Source organism: Girardinichthys multiradiatus, chromosome 7 (assembly GCF_021462225.1).
Source record: "Girardinichthys multiradiatus isolate DD_20200921_A chromosome 7, DD_fGirMul_XY1, whole genome shotgun sequence".
In the NCBI taxonomy this organism is placed as follows: Eukaryota; Metazoa; Chordata; class Actinopteri; order Cyprinodontiformes; family Goodeidae; genus Girardinichthys; species Girardinichthys multiradiatus.
In genome coordinates, this window is record NC_061800.1 from 38,228,478 (window position 1) to 38,246,348 (window position 17,871).

At 38.9% G+C, this 17,871-nt stretch overlaps 2 protein-coding genes across 2 annotated transcripts in view; one reads left to right on the forward strand and one right to left on the reverse strand.

The window, feature by feature from the left end:
• The window catches only part of dars1 (aspartyl-tRNA synthetase 1), a 46,575-nt gene extending 37,260 nt beyond the window's left edge, over positions 1 to 9,315 (forward strand). The window contains exons 11-18 of the mRNA XM_047371428.1: positions 2,069 to 2,203; positions 3,434 to 3,581; positions 6,304 to 6,450; positions 6,726 to 6,768; positions 6,967 to 7,047; positions 8,272 to 8,383; positions 8,581 to 8,652; positions 8,739 to 9,315. Coding sequence (XP_047227384.1) covers positions 2,069 to 2,203; positions 3,434 to 3,581; positions 6,304 to 6,450; positions 6,726 to 6,768; positions 6,967 to 7,047; positions 8,272 to 8,383; positions 8,581 to 8,652; positions 8,739 to 8,830 — 830 coding nt within the window. The 3' untranslated portion in view covers positions 8,831 to 9,315. The remainder of the gene's footprint in view (positions 1 to 2,068; positions 2,204 to 3,433; positions 3,582 to 6,303; positions 6,451 to 6,725; positions 6,769 to 6,966; positions 7,048 to 8,271; positions 8,384 to 8,580; positions 8,653 to 8,738) is intronic.
• On the reverse strand, positions 8,997 to 16,484 carry LOC124871837 (protein lifeguard 3-like). Its single transcript, XM_047371429.1, has 11 exons — positions 16,213 to 16,484; positions 16,045 to 16,112; positions 15,868 to 15,932; positions 15,705 to 15,758; positions 15,509 to 15,559; positions 15,379 to 15,418; positions 15,214 to 15,251; positions 14,205 to 14,292; positions 13,772 to 13,867; positions 13,588 to 13,641; positions 8,997 to 9,852 (listed from the first exon to the last, which is right to left on the reverse strand). The coding sequence occupies exons 1-11, from the start codon at positions 16,478 to 16,480 to the stop codon at positions 9,703 to 9,705; spliced, it is 972 nt and encodes a 323-aa protein (XP_047227385.1). The 5' UTR covers positions 16,481 to 16,484; the 3' UTR covers positions 8,997 to 9,702.
• Positions 16,485 to 17,871: the final 1,387 nt, after the last annotated feature.

A 17,871-nucleotide genomic window follows, 5' to 3' on the forward strand; every position in this document is an offset into this window, starting at 1 on the left:
AAACTAAACCATAAACAACAAGGTTTGAAAGAATTCTAGATTCATTTTGGTCTTAGCAATGATAATATGCCAGGAACAAAGACAAGGGAGAACGATCACAACCAAGAGAGGGCCCAATTGAATTTCTCAGTACTGATCCGCTTGGTTAAACTTCAGTTGTGTTTTTGTTCACCATCTTTAAAAGTTTCAGGAAGCTTTGTTTTTGTTCTTGCCTCCATGCACCTGCTGCGGAGACCAGAACTCAGTTTATCTGAAAGATTTAGGTTTCAAATTTGAATTCAGTTTTTGGCTCAGAAGTCCAAGTGAAGGGAACCCGTGAGATGCTCTGAGGTCAGAGCCAGAGGAGAGACGACCAGCCAATGTGAGAGTGACCTTCTCGGTCGAATAGCTGTGTGCTGAGATATTCCCCTGTTGGCAGCACCTGCTGAGGTCCAAGCTTCATTTCCCAAAGGGAGGTGACATCTCAGTCTGATTTCAGACCCAAAACATATGCCCTCCCTAGCACTAGTTTAAGGTGGCCAGAGCTGATAGACAAAAAGTGGCTTACTTGGACTTTATTCAACTATTTTTCCACTTCTAAACGTTCCCTCAGACTTAAATCAGGTTTTTAGAACCCAAATTATGCATGAAAATCTTGAGGTCTTTTTTCAGAAAGAAACATTGATAGACATTTGGATGAAGGTAATTCCCCTTTAGGTAGTCAGATTTTCCCATAAGTAGCTACATTTCATGTTTATTGTCTTTGTCTTGTTTCTTTAGAAAGTCACTGAAATACATTAGAGATTGCAAATAAAATGATTCTGTGAAGGACTACAATCAATCCTTTAATTTTCAATTAAATCTTGATGTTTATTGATTTAAATTTTATTTAACCAGGTGAGACAATTGAGAACCAGTTCTCATTTACATTGCTGACAACAGCAATGTTGTATTCCAGAGAATATTCCTACCTTGGAAGTATGCATTAAAGGCTCCATAAGAAGAGAATTTACTCCTTCAAATAGATTCAGAGTTCCTTTTTAATAGGTTAGACAGGTGAGAAATCTAATAATATAGATATTTGAATGAGACTGACATGATTTTAATACTTACATGTAATTTAAGTATCTCATCGATTGCTAGATTTAATGAATCACAGTTTATGAGGCATTATCAGTGCTCTACGTACTGGTTCTACCCTTGCATCACATGTAAGCTTTAATGAGACATTATTTTTATCTATTCTCTACACTCTATAGACCTGGTGGTGGAGACATTTCCAGGAATTCACATTTTCTGGTCCAGATGATATAGTCAGAGTTACTTGATTGGAGACCTTTCCAGTTGGAACTTATTAATCTTTAGCTGACTGAAGGCTTCCAATTATTGCCGCAGCAAATAGAAACCGGTGCCCTGCCCTGCTTGGATTCTACTAGAATATCTACTGGATATGCAGTTTTAAAATTTGTCTAGAATCTGAAAAGTGTGGCTTGCATTTGATTTCACCCCTCCTGAGTCAATAACTGCCTTTAGGTGCAATTAAAACTACAAGACTTTTAGGGAATGGATGGAGAATGTGATATTTTATGTTTTAGATGGCAAATATTTGCCAAATGTATCACTCTTGGCTTTCCTCTAGATCTATTTTTAACTTTTTTACATATTTGTTGGTGTAGTATTAGTCCATCTCTTGAGTTTAGTAAGCCTTTTATACCTAAATGATTCTTCAGTCAGAGTTAAGGGGCTCAAAAAAGAAAAAAGCATGAAAATGGTCTGAAATTAGTCAGACTGGAAAAATAATAGTCAAGCAACTTTAAATTGCTCCCAGACAACTTGAAAAATAGTTTCCTAATAGAACTTTAAATTGTTACAAGGCATTATTTGCACTGTTTGGGTAAACTATAAGGAAAACATTGTTCAAGATCTTTGAAGATTACTTTACATCAGGTAAGATTGGAAAAAGTTTTGAGCCATGAGTATGACAAACACTCTCTCAGCCTTTGCAGGTCACAGTAATCTTTTCTGCTGTTTGAGCCGAACAAAAAAATCCCCCCCATCATTCCTGAAAATTGTCTTTGCCCTTTCCTAGCTGCCAGCGAAGGTGGAGCGAACGTCTTCACTGTGTCCTACTTCAAATCCAGCGCCTACCTGGCCCAGTCCCCTCAGCTCTACAAGCAGATGTGCATCTGTGCTGACTTTGACAAGGTCTTCTGCGTCGGTCCAGGTAAAAGGAAGCCTCCTGTCTGACACCTTATGAGCTGGCAAAGTCCTCACAGGCATAATACGAAAATGAGCAGCAGGAGTGTAATGAAAAATGTAGCACCCTATTAACTGAAATGACACGTTTCAAATGGCTCCAAATGTGTTTAAGATTGTTAAAGTTTAACAGACATCCCACTGGTCTTGTTACTGTGGTCAGAGCTTGTAGTTGGTCTGTTAGTGACACAAAGGGACTTGTAAAAGACTTTATATACAGAGTTGTGAGATCCTCCAGCTTTCTAGCTGAGCAAATACTGCCACCATCTGATTAGCTAAGCAAACACTTTGATTGTTTCAGTGGATGTGCAGTGGGTTTTGTGCAAAGACGTTTTATCTAAAACACTTTGTTTGATTTATAGTCAGTGTATGTTTCTAAGGCAAGATGAAATACATTTGTTAAAGAAGAAAACACCATTCAGTTTTCCACACTCTGGACTGTGGTGTTTTATCGGTTTCTCTGTTGACTGCACCTGAGGAGGCAAAGGGCTTGAGGTCATTACTGTTTTTCAGGCATCATTGTGCTCGCCGCTGTTGCCGTAGTTACAGTGGTGCCGATTCAGCACTGATTCGGTAAAAAGAACTTGGATCAACTGTGCTCAAAAACCTAATGGGCAGAAGCTCAGCTTTGTTCATACGTACAAAAGAAGCAAAGGAAAAAAGGTTCAGCTATAGTATGCAGTTGGTTATTTGCTTAGGGGAAGAAATATGAGCATGTTTAAGATTAATTATCTATTGTCACGATTGTAATAGTCTTTATGTCCCTTAAACCTTTTCACTTTTATTCATGTACAACCACAAACTTCAATATCTTTATAGAACTGTAATGTGACAACTCAACACAGCGTAGCACATAATTGTGAAGTGTGAGGAAAGTTTTCATGGTTTACATTTTTTTTGTTTTGTAAATAAAAATATGAGATACATTTGTATTTAGCCCCCTGTGCTCTGATACCCCTAAATAAAGTGCAGTGCAGAAATCGCTTGGTTAGTAACTTGCCTGTGTGTGATTTATTATCAGTATGAATAACGCTGTTCAGGTATCCAGATGTAAAGAAGTTTAACTCGGGGATGGGTTATAAAACATTACGCCTGCCCAATGACTGCAGAAAATAAAATGTTTTCTTAAGATTTGGTAAAACCTTCTCTGCTCCTCTTCACTCCCTTTTGGCTCTGATGTTAAATCTCCAATGTTCAGTTTTCAGGGCAGAGGACTCCAACACTCACCGTCATCTGACTGAGTTTGTAGGTCTGGATATTGAGATGGCCTTCAACTACCATTACCACGAAGTGATCGATTCCATCACTGACACCATGGTGCAGATATTCAAGGGCCTGAGAGACAAGTAAGATACAAGAAGGAATAGATACTAGATCAAGCAAACAAAGTTGCAGTTAATAAGTAATAAAAACATCATTTTTGTTTAAGATGTAGATTGTGTCCCAAGATTGCATATAATGCTACTTTTTATTCAGGTTTGTATGAACATAAACATCCCAAGCTGAGTTGAAGTTCAGAACTCTGAACACAACAGAACACTTAGGTTTTAAATCTGTTTGCTTAAATACTTCATTATTTGTTTTTACAGAAAATCATCACTTTTATAAATCAGAAGAATTATTTTCCAGATTAAAATAAATCTATATACAGTTGAAACCAGATATTTACATAAACTAAATGAAAATCTAGAGAACCATTCTCTATCCCTTTCTGACATTAAATCAGACTAAACCTTTCCTGTTTTAGGTCAGTGAAGATTACCAAAATAATGAGGTAGAGGATTTTTTAAGTTCAGATGTTTACATACACAAAGCACACGCTCACTAGAGCCTTTAAAGAATCGGGAAAAGCCCAAAAGATGGTATCACACCTTTGTAAACTTGTAATTGATTGCTGCTTCCTTGTATGAGAGTATGGAAAATTTAAATCAGCCAAGATATCAGGAATATATTTCCAGATGGCTGACAGTGCCACATTCATGTGTTAAAATGATTACTTGGAAGTATTAAACCCATGGAGATGTTTAGCCATCATACTGTTCAGAAAAGAGACAAGTTCAGCATCCTAAAGTTGAAGTGACATTGTTTGAAATGTGCATATCATCTCTCAAACAACAGACGAAAGGCCTTGTAAAAGTGTTGGCCAAAGCCTGTAGGAGATTATTGTCCAGTCCTGTCTGGCCATGGGCAGAAAGGCCACTCAGTGAGGAAGAAGCCATTATTCCAAAAGCAACAAAAAAAGCCAGATTACGGTTTCGTCAATGCCCACATAGACAAAGACGTTACATTTTGAAGATGTGTTCTGTGGTCTGATGAAAATAAAACTGTTTGGCCATAAAGACCATTGTTACACTTGGAGGAAAACAGGGATAGTTGCAAGCCTTTGAAGTACGACAGTAGCAACATCATGTTGTGTGGGTGTTTTGTTGCAGGAGGGACTGGTGCACTTCACAAAATAAAAGGAACCATGATCAGGGATATATTTATTGCCACCTCTAACAGTTCTTGTAAAATAATTAGAACTGATGCTTTTTTTGTTGGGTGGTCGTTTAGGTTGAACTTTTAATTAGTAATCCATGCCTTCCTGTTTCTTTGGATTTTAAATATAATAAAAGAAAACAAAACCCAATTTCTCTTTGCCTCTTTCCAAATGGGAAACACAAGAGAATATAATTTTAAATAAGGTCAATCCAGACAAGTTTACACTTCGTTTCATGTTTTCTTAAATATATAAAAGGGAAGCTTGCTCATTAAACATAAGACTTTAATCTTTTGCATAGATGTCCAATATACAATATGCAGTCAAACAAATGTTTTTATTCAGTTTGTTTCTGTGTTGAACTAAAAGGAAATTTCATACAGAAGTCAAACCGATCAGAATAATAAGGACTTTGATGGTATTAGTTGTACGGTTTTGTTTCATTCATATGGTGTGGCTTTACTGCCTCCTAGTGGTGTATATCAGTGCAGCAAGTAGCAGATGACAAAGAGAAAGAAGTGTGGTGCAAAGACCTTTTCTCACATAAAGCCCTGTAGCCTTTCTGTCTGCCTGTGTGTGGCGGTGAGAAACAAAGAACACAATAAAGATTAAAATCCCACTTCATGAATTTACAAATTAAAGCACGTTTCCAGGGAAAGAACAGCTCTGTGATTGGATCATATCAGTTTATATCAACCGATGCACAGCAAGCTGCCTTTGTTGGTTTTCACCCTATGAATGTTGTTCCTGTTTCTCAGAGCAGTTTGCTACTTTTGTCCTCATGACTTTGTCTTTCTAAAAATATCTGAGTGTCTGTTTGTCCTTCCGCATCAGCTTCCAGACTGTTACCTTTGACGCAGAATTTTATTTTGAACAAATCTTCTGGCTCTAGAAAAACACATGACTGCTTTTTTTGTCAGTCATCACATGCTGTTTAGACATCATGGCAAAGTTAACGTTAGATCGATGCGTTAGGAGGTTTTTTTCATAGCTTTATAATCCCTCGCAAAAGCATTGAGACCCCTTAGTCTTTTTCACATTTTGTGACATTACAAACCAAACATAGAGTATAAATATAAGGTGAAAAGAAGATGTAATATAATTTTTTTTGTGGTTTTATTTTTGCGGCATGTATTCAGCTCCCCGGAGTCGATGCATTGTAGAACCACCTGTTGCTGTGGCCTTTTTGGCTAAATCTCAAACAGCTTTGCTCGTTTAGAGACTGAAATGTCAATTCCTCTTTAAAATAGGACTCAAACTTCAGATTAAGAACAGCATCCCTAAAGCAATGCTGCCATTTTTAACCTTTGACATGGTGTGTTCAGGGTGATGTGCAGTGTTTAGGGTTTTTTCTGATTTGAAAATAAAGTAAAGACTGGGGTGTGATCAAACCGTAAAGTCTACTGCAAATTGTGTTTTTTTATTTTTGTGAAGAAAGCTACCTAAAATCTTATCTAAATTAATACATTTTGAAGTAAGGTGATGTCCTTTTTAGAAAGTCAATGAAGAAATCAGCATCAAGAAAATAAAATGAAAAAGTCTTTGTCTTTCTAAAAATATCTGAGTGTCTGTTTGTCCTTCCGCATCAGCTTCCAGACTGAGATTCAGACGGTGAACAAGCAGTTCCCAAGCGAGCCGTTCAAATTCCTGGAGCCCACTCTTCGGCTGGAGTACACTGAGGCTGTGGCAATGCTCCACGAGGCCGGGGTGGAGATGGGTGACGAGGATGACCTCAGGTCAGGTTACGTCACACATCCTCTGCCCAGAACACCATGCTTTTTCATATTAGTTTAATTAGAAGAAAAAAACAGAGGTCAGTTTTAACATCGTTTTACAGTGAGGATATGAAACATGCTGTAGGGACTCCACATTTCTTAAAAGCGTGTGATCAGAGTGGTTCTCCTGAACTTTTTGTAGTTGAGGGGGAAATGAAAGAATTTGAAAGCCATGTGACATTTTGGCTGATGGCAAATGAGACATCCATTTAAAGTTATTGTTTTTTATTCTGCAGCACTCCTAATGAAAAGCTGCTGGGTCGTCTTGTCAAGGAAAAGGTTCGTACTTTTTAATCTTTGAAAACCAGTCTCTATCAATTATGAATCAGTTGTACTTGATGGGCCACTGATAACTTAAGTCATGTTAAAGTTGTGCAAAACATGCACCATATTTAATTCCAGAAACAAATATGTATCACTCGCTTCTTTTTTATACAGCTATTTAATGTTCATATACATATTTCCTCCTTTTTACAGTATGATACTGACTTTTATGTGCTGGATAAGTACCCACTGGCTGTTAGACCTTTTTACACGATGCCTGACCCAAACAACCCTGTAAGTTTCTCAACTACACACAAAAACCCTGGAACACAAATGCGTAGCAGCTAACAGAATCTACATCAATAATTTTTTTAAATATTAGATTTTTAGCAGACCTCTTCAGGTTTACATAAAAATTACCTTCAACATTAATGCAGTATTTCTAGGAAGCCGATTTGGGTAAAATTCTCTTGCAAAAACATTTAAAACCCTCGAACGTTTCATATTTTGTCACATTTCAGCCACAAACTTCAATACATTTTATGAGGAGTTTGTGACAGATGGACACAAAGTATTGTTAAATAGAAAGTTATACATGTTTTTTTTTTTTTTTACAAACAAAAATTGACATTTGTATTTAGGACAGCTTTAGTTGTGCATGCCATAAATCTGGCTTTTTATACTGGGGTGGTAAGAAGAATGCAATTGTTAAGAGAAACCCACAAGGATGTTTTTCCTGCATGCAAAATGCTGAAAATGCTGTGTGGCAGATGAATGACAATGCTCATTGTCCTGATCCTGCCATTGTATAGGGATGGTTCTCTTCAGCAGGGACAAGGAAGCTAATCAGAGTTGATGGGAAGTTTGATGGAGATGAATACAGAGCAGTCCTTAAAAAAAACCTGTTAAAGGCTGCAAAAGACTTTAGATGGTGGCATATTTTACATACCACTAGGACAACTGTTCTCAACATACAGCCAGAGTCACAGTGGCATTGTTAGGATCAAATCACATGTATTCATTGAAATTACCTAGTCAAAGTCCAAACCTAAATCTGGCTAAGTTTGAGTTGTTTTGCTCAGAACAGTCCCACAAAAAGTCTCTCTATCCTCAAAGACTTTCAGCTGAAACTAGAGTCAAAGATTTTTATCAAGGTACTGACTCAGATGGGCCAAATATAAATCCACAGCACCTTTCAGCTTGTGTTTGTGAAGAGGTGTTAAAACCTTGTTTCCTTTTTTCCACTTTCATTTCATTTTTCAGTTATGTACTACTAGAAGTTGATTTGTCATAAAATCCGAATATACTGACGCCTGTAGTGACCAGATGTGAAACAGGTCAAGGGTTATAAATACTTTTGCAAGACCCTTTTTATGCTAATAATAATTCAGAAATCTATTGACTTATCTATATATATGGCTTCATATGCTTAGTGCAACTACTTTGGAAATATTTGACATTGCCTGCTGTTAATTAACAGATATATTGTAATCTTGTCTTGGGTTTTATTCCAAACAGAAATACTCCAACTCATATGACATGTTCATGAGGGGAGAGGAGATCCTTTCTGGAGCGCAGAGAGTCCATGATGCTCAGCTGCTGAGTGAAAGGGCTCAGCATCACCAGATTGGTAAGAAGCAAGTTTATAGTCCTAAAAAACAAAATGAATTTGAAAGGATTTGTCTCCCTCTACAGGTGAATGACAGGTCTTACAAAAGCAGAACATTTAAATGATATTAATATATTGATATTTGTTTTTAGCATTTGTGGAAATAATAATAAAATGTTTTATGTAACCATGTTAACTTGTGTTTTCTGATATTGTAGATCTGGAGAAGATAAAATCATACATTGACTCATTCCGCTTTGGAGCTCCCCCACATGGTGGAGGAGGTATTGGTAAGAAAGACATCATCTTTTATTACTGAAACGTTTCAAAAAACAGATCTGAATCTGTTGAGTTACCGATCCATCCTCCCTCACAGGTCTGGAGAGAGTCTGTATGCTGTACCTGGGTCTTCACAATGTGCGTCAGACCTCCATGTTCCCCCGTGACCCCAAGCGTCTCACACCCTGAGCCCCCAAGCACTTTCTGAAAGAATCCCGTCGCAACCGGACTATCTCAGAGGTGTTTGCGACGAAGACCACAAGTAATCCACAGTCCAGACAGAGAGAACAAGTAGAATATATCTCCACCACCTGTTTCTAACAGGCCAATAGAGGTTGATCACTAAGAAGAATGAAGCAGTTGTAACAGAAGGAACTTTATTGATTTGTGTGTATAGTTTTCTAACAACTGATAAAAACAGATACATTGAAGAAGGAAGAAATGGGCCGGAACACTCCCGGAGGAGGCTGCACATGTTTAATTAATCTTCTAATCAACAAGTTTTTTTCTAAGGTTTAATTATAGGGAGAATTAACAACTGTAACACAAATCAAAGTCATTTGTATTACCTTCACAGACATTAAGAATAATGATTCTGGTTTTCAAGAGTTTGCCTGTAACTACATGTGTTTTGAAAGTAATTATTGAGAAATAAAAACGACTAATAAAAAAAACTGCTTTGTCGTTATATTTTGTTGGAAGTTGGAATGACATAAATTAAAATAATAATTAGGTTTGATAGGATTAATAACTCAGATATCTGTTTGCTTATATGTACATAAACATTAAATTATAAATGTTAAAGTAAAGCAAAACCTAAGAGTTTTTCTTAACTCATACTTGGCTGCTGTAAAAGCCTCCAATCTTCATTCCTGCTCCAAAGAGAGCATCAAAGTGCTTCAGTGTTACAGACATGAATAAAACTATAACAAAGCTTACATAGTGGTGAATACATTTTACACAAGTATTCTTTGATTTGTGTACATGTTTAAATGTGACATTGCTGCCAAAATACTTTGTACATCCAGACTTTACTGATAAAACATTGCCAGATGATTGCTTTACTCGGTTGCTGCTCCGCTGACTTGTATGATGAAGAGGAAGATGTGAACAATATCAACATAGAGAGAGAGCGCGCCATAGATGTACTCCTCTGGGCTGATGGCCAACTCCCGATTCCCGATAAGAAGCTGAGTGTTATACACTAAAAACTGAGAAAAGATCAGGAAACAAGATTTACATAAAGAATCAGAAATATATTAGCTTTAATAAACATGCCTTTCTTCAGTCAGGTAACTGTTCAGGGTTTTCAATGTTGTTTTGCAAATAGGAATCTGACAAATGTGTTTTGGTTTTGTATAATGCCCCCAAATAAAGTCCGTTATAACAAGTTGCTTTGAGAAGTCACTTCATTAGCAAATAATGTTAACCTGTTTTTAAATTTTGTTTCAGTATAAATGTACAGGGGTTGGACAATGAAACTGAAACACCTGGTTTTAGACCACAATAATTTATTAGTATGGTGTAGGACCTCCTTTTGCGGCCAATACAGTGTCAATTCATCTTGGGAATGACATATACAAGTCCTGCACAGTGATCAGAGGGATTTTAAGCCATTCTTCTTGCAGGATAGTGGCCAGGTCACTACGTGATACTGGTGGAGGAAAACGTTTCCTGACTCGCTCCTCTAAAACACCCCAAAGTGGCTCAATAATATTTAGATCTGGTGACTGTGCAGGCCATGGGAGATGTTCAACTTCACTATCATGTTCATCAAACCAATCTTTCACCAGTCTTGCTGTGTGTATTGGTGCATTGTCATACTGATACACGGCACCGCCTTCAGGATACAATGTTTGAACCATTGGATGCACGTGGCCCTCAAGAATGGTTCGGTAGTCCTTGGCAGTGATGCGTCCATCTAGCACAAGTATTGGGCCAAGGGAATGCCATGATATGGCAGCCCAAACCATCACTGATCCACCCCCATGCTTCACTCTGGGCATGCAACAGTCTGGGTGATACGCTTCTTTGGGGCTTCTCCACACCGTAACTCTCCCAGATGTGGGGAAAACAGTAAAGGTGGACTCTTCAGAGAACAATACATGTTTCATATTGTCCACAGCCCAAGATTTGTGCTCCTTGCACTATTGAAACCAACGTTTGGCATTGGCATGAGTGACCAAAGGTTTGGCTATAGCAGCCCGGCCGTGTATATTGACCCTGTGGAGTTCCCGACGGACAGTTCTGGTGGAAACAGGAGAGTTGAGGTGCACATTTAATTCTGCCGTGATTTGGGCAGCCGTGGGTTTATGCTTTTTAGATACAATCCGGGTTAGCACCCGAACATCCCTTTCAGACAGCTTCCTCTTGCATCCACAGTTAATCCTGTTGGATGTGGTTCGTCCTTCTTGGTAGTATGCTGACATTACCCTGGATACCGTGGCTCTTGATACATCACAAAGACTTGCTGTCTTGGTCACAGATGCGCCAGCAAGACGTGCACCAACAATTTGTCCTCTTTTGAACTCTGGTATGTCACCCATAATGTTGTGTGTATTTCAATATTTTGAGCAAAACTGTTCTCTTACCCTGCTAATTGAACCTTCACACTCTGCTCTTACTGGTGCAATGTGCAATCAATGAAGACTGGCTACCAGGCTGGTCCAATTTAGTCATGAAACCTCCCACACTAAAATGACAGGTGTTTCAGTTTCATTGTCCAACCCCTGTAGCTTTTCTGTCAAGAGACCCATGGTAACTCTGGAGGAGCTACTGCGATCCACAGTTCAGGTGGGAGGGAGAATTTGCTGAGAGGACTACTATTATAATTTAATCTGTAGTGCACCTCACTTTGAACGCAGTAACTTTGATTTTCTCCAAAAGGGACAGTAATGCTGGATGGAGCTAAATACAGGGTAATCCTGGAGGATAACTAAGTAGAGGCTGCAAAACACATGACACTGGGGGCAGAGGTTCCAGCATGACGACGACCCTAAAGATATAGAGCTTCAATGATCTGGTTTAGATCAAAGCATATTCTCATGCTAGAATGTCCCAGATAAAGTGGAGAACAAAATTTAACTGAGAATTTCTGTTGTGATTTGAAAATTGCTCTTCGTAGACACTGTCCACCAGATCTTTCTGGGTTTGTGGTATTTTGCAAAGAACTATGAGCAAACATTCTCTAGATGTGTAAATATGGAAGAGGCAACCAAAAAGATGTGTCACAGCAATTGCACCAATCTGGTTCTACAAAGTAATGACTCGGGAATGATTGCAAATAGACACCACATTTTTTCAGGTTAGTAAGAAAATTTTAAAACCATTTATCTTTTCCTTAAAATTAATAATTACGCACTACTTTGTGTTGGTCCGTCTCATAGAATACAATAAAAGTCTTTTAGCAAGCACTGTTGTAATCACCCGTCACCATGCGAAGAAAATGGTCATCTACGAGGACTGAATTGGAAATTACTTGAAAATCAAAATTCAAAGAAAGATTTTAAAGATCTTTAGGAAGCCTGAAGAAGAAGAAATTTTGGTTAGTTGGAAGTAAAACAATAGTACTCCTCGTCTTCCTCTTCTCCAGGACCGGGTCATGGGGGCAGCAGTCTTAGCAGAGACACCCAAACTTCCCTCTCCCCAGACACCTCCTCCAGCTCCTCCCGCTTCCCAGACCAGCCAAGAGACATAGTCCCTCCAGTGTGTCCTGGGCCTCCTGCCGGTGGGACAGGGAGGCGTCCATTGGGCATCCGGAGTAGAGGCCCTAGCCACCTCTGCTGACTCCTGATGTGGAGGAGCAGCGACTCTACTCCGAGCTCCTCACACTATCTCTAAAGGAGTGCCTGGCCACCCTGTGGAAGAAGCTAATTTCAGCCTTCGTATCCGGGATCTGGTTTGTTCTGTCATGACCCAAAGGTCATGCCCATAGGTAAAGATAGGAACATAGACTGACTGGAACATCGAACTCTGTTCACCACAACAGACTGTCCGTATTACTGGCAGCTGCACCGATTCATCTGTCAATCTCCCGCTACATTCTCCTCTCACTCTTGAACAAGACCCCAAAATACTTGAACTCCTCCTCTTAAGGCAGGAACTCCCCTCCAACCCAGAGAGGGCGCGCCACCCTTTTCTGGTCAAGAATATTGGCCACAGACTTGGAGTAACTGATCTTCATCCCCTCCGCTTTGCACCCGACTGTGAACCGCCCCAGTGCATCCTGGCTAGAGGAAGCCAGCAGAACTACATCATTAGCAAAAACAAGAAAAATCCACTGGTCCCCAAACCGGACCCCTTTCAGCCCTTGGATGCGCCTAGGAATCCTGTCCATGAAAGCTATTAACAGGACAGGTGACAAAGGGCAGCCCTGCGGGAGTCCAACATGCACTGGGAACAGTTTCGACTAAGTGCTGGCATTGCTAACCAAACTCTATCGCTGCTTGTACAGAGCCCAAATGGACCCTAATAAAAAGCCCCGGACTCCTGGAGCACCCCTACAGGGCACCACGGGGGCGGAGTTGACTGCCTTCTCCGGGTCCACATGGCACATGTTGACCACTTGGGCAAACTCCCATTAACCCTCGAGGACCCTATAGCGGGTGTAGATCTAGTCCAGTGTTCCAGGATCGGAACGAAAATCACACTGCTCCACCTGAAGCCAAGGTTTGACTATCTGCTGGACTCTCCCATTGGAGAGGAAGTAAAACGATGCATACAAAATTAGGGTTTCACTGTGAAGTAATTCCTATGAAACGTCTGAAACACATACTTTTTGGATTTAAGCCAACAACTCCAAAATAATGGTTCTCAGGGAACAAGCATCCTAGAAAAAATAAAATGTTAATGCTATTTACCTCTTTTCAATATAATTTGTCTTTTCTTACTAAACAACACTATAGAGCTTTAGTGTTTTCCCTAAAATGACGTCACTGTTCACTTACCAGAGTGTAAACGATGGCTCCGATTGCAGCGTAGAGCATGTGCAGCCAGGGGACCTGTGGAGTGACATTAGAGAGGCCTCTGAATGTGAAAACTGGTCACACATGTACACCCCTTTCGAGCTGCTGTTGAAGCTCCCAGCTAGAAGCAAGAATATATTAAAAGACTTAACCAAAGAATCCTCACATATTTAAAGGAGAGCACGATGGCTGAAACAATTCCGATGATCATGAGCAAAACAGCTGCAATGCAGAGAAGACTCCCACAGGAGGTGAAGTCCACCTGTGATTAGAAACAAGTCATTAGCAGGATGAAAGGGAGGCTTAACACGCTTCAAGCCACACATAAAGGAGCAGTGAAAATATATTTATTTCTTTTTTAAGTATCTGAGTGAAGTTATAATAAAAAAGTTGGCTGGATATGGCCAAAACATGAAACGTATGTATCTGGAGTTGCATCAGACAGGATTCACATCTTATGACAAAATGTTATAAATATTTAAAGGAACTCGGTGCCCCATTGTAATGTGAGACAAAGGAGTTCTTTTACACTGACAACAAAGACATCCTCTGACAAGCCACAGGCTGCTGAGCTGCAGCAAAAAATCATTTTCAGCTACCTTCGTCTGGAAGCAGAAGACTGTCACAGCTATGCACACTATTGCTGTTATTCCCATTGCGATAATCACTGCTTTGGTTTGATAATAGCTGGAAAAACAAACAGTGATTAAACTAAAATAACTACTTATAATTGTAAAAGTACTCATACTCTATACTCATATTTTGCCATATTTTCTACCACAAACTTCAAAGTATTTTATTTGAATTGTGTGTCAGAAAAGGAAGATTTTAAATTGTTTTCACGTCACTACAAATAAAAATCCCCTTTGATCTGACACCTCTAACTAAATCCAGTGGAGCCCATTGTGCAAAGAAGTAATCAAATTAGTAAATACTGTCCAGTTATCAAATTATGGCCTCGATCATAATGGTGTGGGCATGCTTTTCACTCTGAGAGTGGTGGAACAGAGAACTAATCAGAGTTGATGGGATGATGGAGGGAGCTACGTTCAGGGAAATACTGGACAAACTATGTTAGAGGCTATATTTGAGACTGGGTTCAAGGTTCACCTTCCAACAGGAAAACAACCAAAAACATTCAGCCCGAGCAACAATGAAAAAGATTTAGATCAACACAAATTTATGTGTTAAAATGGGCCAAAGTCATGACCAAAATCCAACAGAGAATCAGTAGAAAGAGTTGGAAACTACTATTCACAGATGCTCTCCATCCCATCTGACTGAGCTTGAGTTATTTTGAAAAGAACATTTTGCTCTCCCCCCAGCGGATTGTAATTGCAGGGAAATGTGGTCGCACAAAGTACTGACTCAGCAAGGCTGAATACAGATGCACGACATACTTCCAAGGTTTTTATTTGTTCATCACTTTCCTTCCACTTCACATCACAGTACTTTGTGTGCATCTATTTGATAAAAATATTGATAAAATACAGTGAGGTTTGTGCCTATAACCTGACTAAATGTAAGAAATGGACAGTGTGAATACTTGTTCAAGGCACTGGATTTAGGTGTTGCAGTCCATTGCCTAAAGAGGAGTTGAAAACAAACCTTGAAACGGATCCAGCCATAAAAGATAAGGCAATGGTCTGCAAGATAAAACATGATGAAATGTATTTTAATCAAATTATTGTTTTATCTTTACTGGCTGCCAATCTGTGGCTCAAGCATTAACTCTTAACCCAGTTTGGCTTCAGATTAATTCTAAATACTTACAAATACTCCCAACAGCACCAGATTCAATGGAAAACGCCTCCTATACAAAAATTAAACAAAATAATTTGGTATGTATAAAAACACAGTCATTTCTGGTTATGAGCTTATCTGAAAACAAAGCCTGCTTTACCTTGGCTCTTTGCAGCAGATGAGAATGCAATACACAAAAAAGAACACAGCACTATGGAGAGATAAATCATGAAAGGGGTTTTTACCATAGCACAGATCTACTGACTATCAGTTATAAAAGTAGCATTTGTTTTACAATTAGATTTTTAACATCTTAATGTTAAAGATTTAGTTAATGCTACTAGAACGTAACTCACTAAGAAGCCCAGTAGATGGCTGGGTATGTGATGACAAACAGCTTCACTGGGTGACTGTGAAAGCACAGACAACATGGTCACCAGAGAGTGCTATGCTTTCAATTAAACAGCTACACTAAGCACCTGCAAGCGGAACTCTACTGGAATGAACAGGGAGACTCACACAAATGTAAAGACAGCAACGACTGCAAAGGTGACCGCAAGCTGCACAGTCAAAATCAAATAAACCTGCCCACAAACATGTAGGTTAGATTAAAAGAGCTGTTACTTGCACCCTGAACAACAGAAGAACCGTTTGTGTCTCTGAATGTGGTAAAGTGGAGCAAGGAAAAGTCCTTACTTTTCTGATGAAGGCGTGTCGAATGGATGTGCTTTCCCACTGGTTGCTGAAAAAGTCATCCATTTCTCCTGCAGAATTGAGAATTGCAAAAAAGGCAATTTAAGCTTCAGAAGTTAATCTCAATTTAATAGAAGTGAGTGATGAAAGTCTGTGTAAGCTCCTGGGAACCTGGACTGGACGCAGGCAGTCCTGCTGACAGAGTGGGGATGGGCATGACAGATGAAGAAAAGCCGGGGCCTGGACACATGCCGGCCTGGGGGTAGACGCCCCCCTGGCTCCAGTAGCTAGGCGGGCTGAGGCACGCGCTGGGACTGGAGCTGTAGGATGGTGGAAGAGGGAGAGGGGCTCCATGTTGTGTCTGGAAGGGGTAGTTATTAGACTTAGGATGCTGAAGGGCATCCTCATAGGATGGAGGAGAATCCGTTTTGGAAGACATTTCTCTGGACCACTTTAAAGAGAAAATAAACAGCCACATCAGAACTATTCCAGACATGTACTTTACTGACGACTTTCAAACTCAAACTGACAAGGGAGTATTCGGAGTACTCAGTTAATGGTTACTGTGTGCTTGTTTTATTTAGACAATTACAATTGGTCGATCAATCCATCAAAATTAATCCACAAACCAGCGTAACACTAAGTGCTTTGCACACATTAAAAACAGATGGATTGAAAAAATGCATTAAAAACTGTGTAGCTCAGTAAGTAAATAAAAGAAGAAAATTATTAGACAAGTCAATAGAAACATAATTGTGCAATAAGGAATAACAAGAAATAACGGTAAAATTACAGTGATATTTTCAGTCATAAACAACCTGAGAAAATAGTAACTGTAGCCAAGCTGTTGTTTTCTTCTTAAGTAGAACCAGAATTACAGGCTAAAAAAATCTTTAAATATATGGCAAATAATAATACCACATTGTCTGAACTAAGGTCTGAGTTTATGATTTCATTTTAAAAGTCTAGTATTCCAGTATATATATTACAAAGGGAGCAGGTAATATGAGAACATGGCTCACATTAAACCTCCCATCATGTCATAGTTTAGCCTGAAGGAGATAATTGAATATAGCCAATTAAATATGTAAAAAATAGTAACCAACCTGTTTTGGCCTGAGCCTATGATGGGAGTACAGTGCCTCTCCGTCTTCTCTGTTCAGAGGTAGGAGTCTCATCACAGGAACACGTCCTCTGTGACACTGGATATGTTTACTGAAACTCACACTGCTGTTTCTGAGAAAGTATGCCAACTGGTAGCTGCACACACTGGTTCCAAATGCAATTAAAATGTATTAAAAATTAATAATTATCAAAAGGTTGCTGTTTGCAAAAGGATCTATTTGTGAACCTGAACTTTTACTAAACCTTTTATTTCTTCTTACTATTATTTTCCAGTATGCTATACAGTTCTTTACACATACACTCGTAATAGGCGCGAATGTTATGTTATTGTGTATTTCTTTGTAAATAATGATCATTATACATTTTTACGTCATAATTGTGAACCACAGAGTCTTCGTGAGTTTTAGAGTCGTAATTATGTGATTAAGTCATATTGAGCTTCAAATATTAATGAGTTTTCACATAATAATTATGTTTTTCTTTTTCGAAATCATGAGAAACAGTCTTAACTATGAACCTCAGTGACATATTAATGAGTTTTCAAGTTATAATTATGCGATTCACAGTTATGAGTTTCAATTCATAATTTTGACTTTCAAAGTAGACTAGACTGTCGCGGAGGAAAATAAAAATCATACAAACGATCAAAGAAGAGAGAAAAGGAAACCTATTCCTTTTCTCTCTTATGAAACAAAGGGAATGTAT

Coding starts and splice junctions, on each gene's coding strand:
- LOC124871837 (XM_047371429.1), bottom strand. CDS start 16,480: ATGTCTTCCAAAACGGATTCTCCTCCATCCTATGAGGATGCCCTTCAG. Junction 15,933..16,044: donor GACACGCCTTCATCAGAAAA/GTAAGGACTTTT, acceptor GTTTGTGGGCAG/GTTTATTTGATTTTGACTGT. Junction 15,759..15,867: donor GTTGCTGTCTTTACATTTGT/GTGAGTCTCCCT, acceptor GTGCTTTCACAG/TCACCCAGTGAAGCTGTTTG.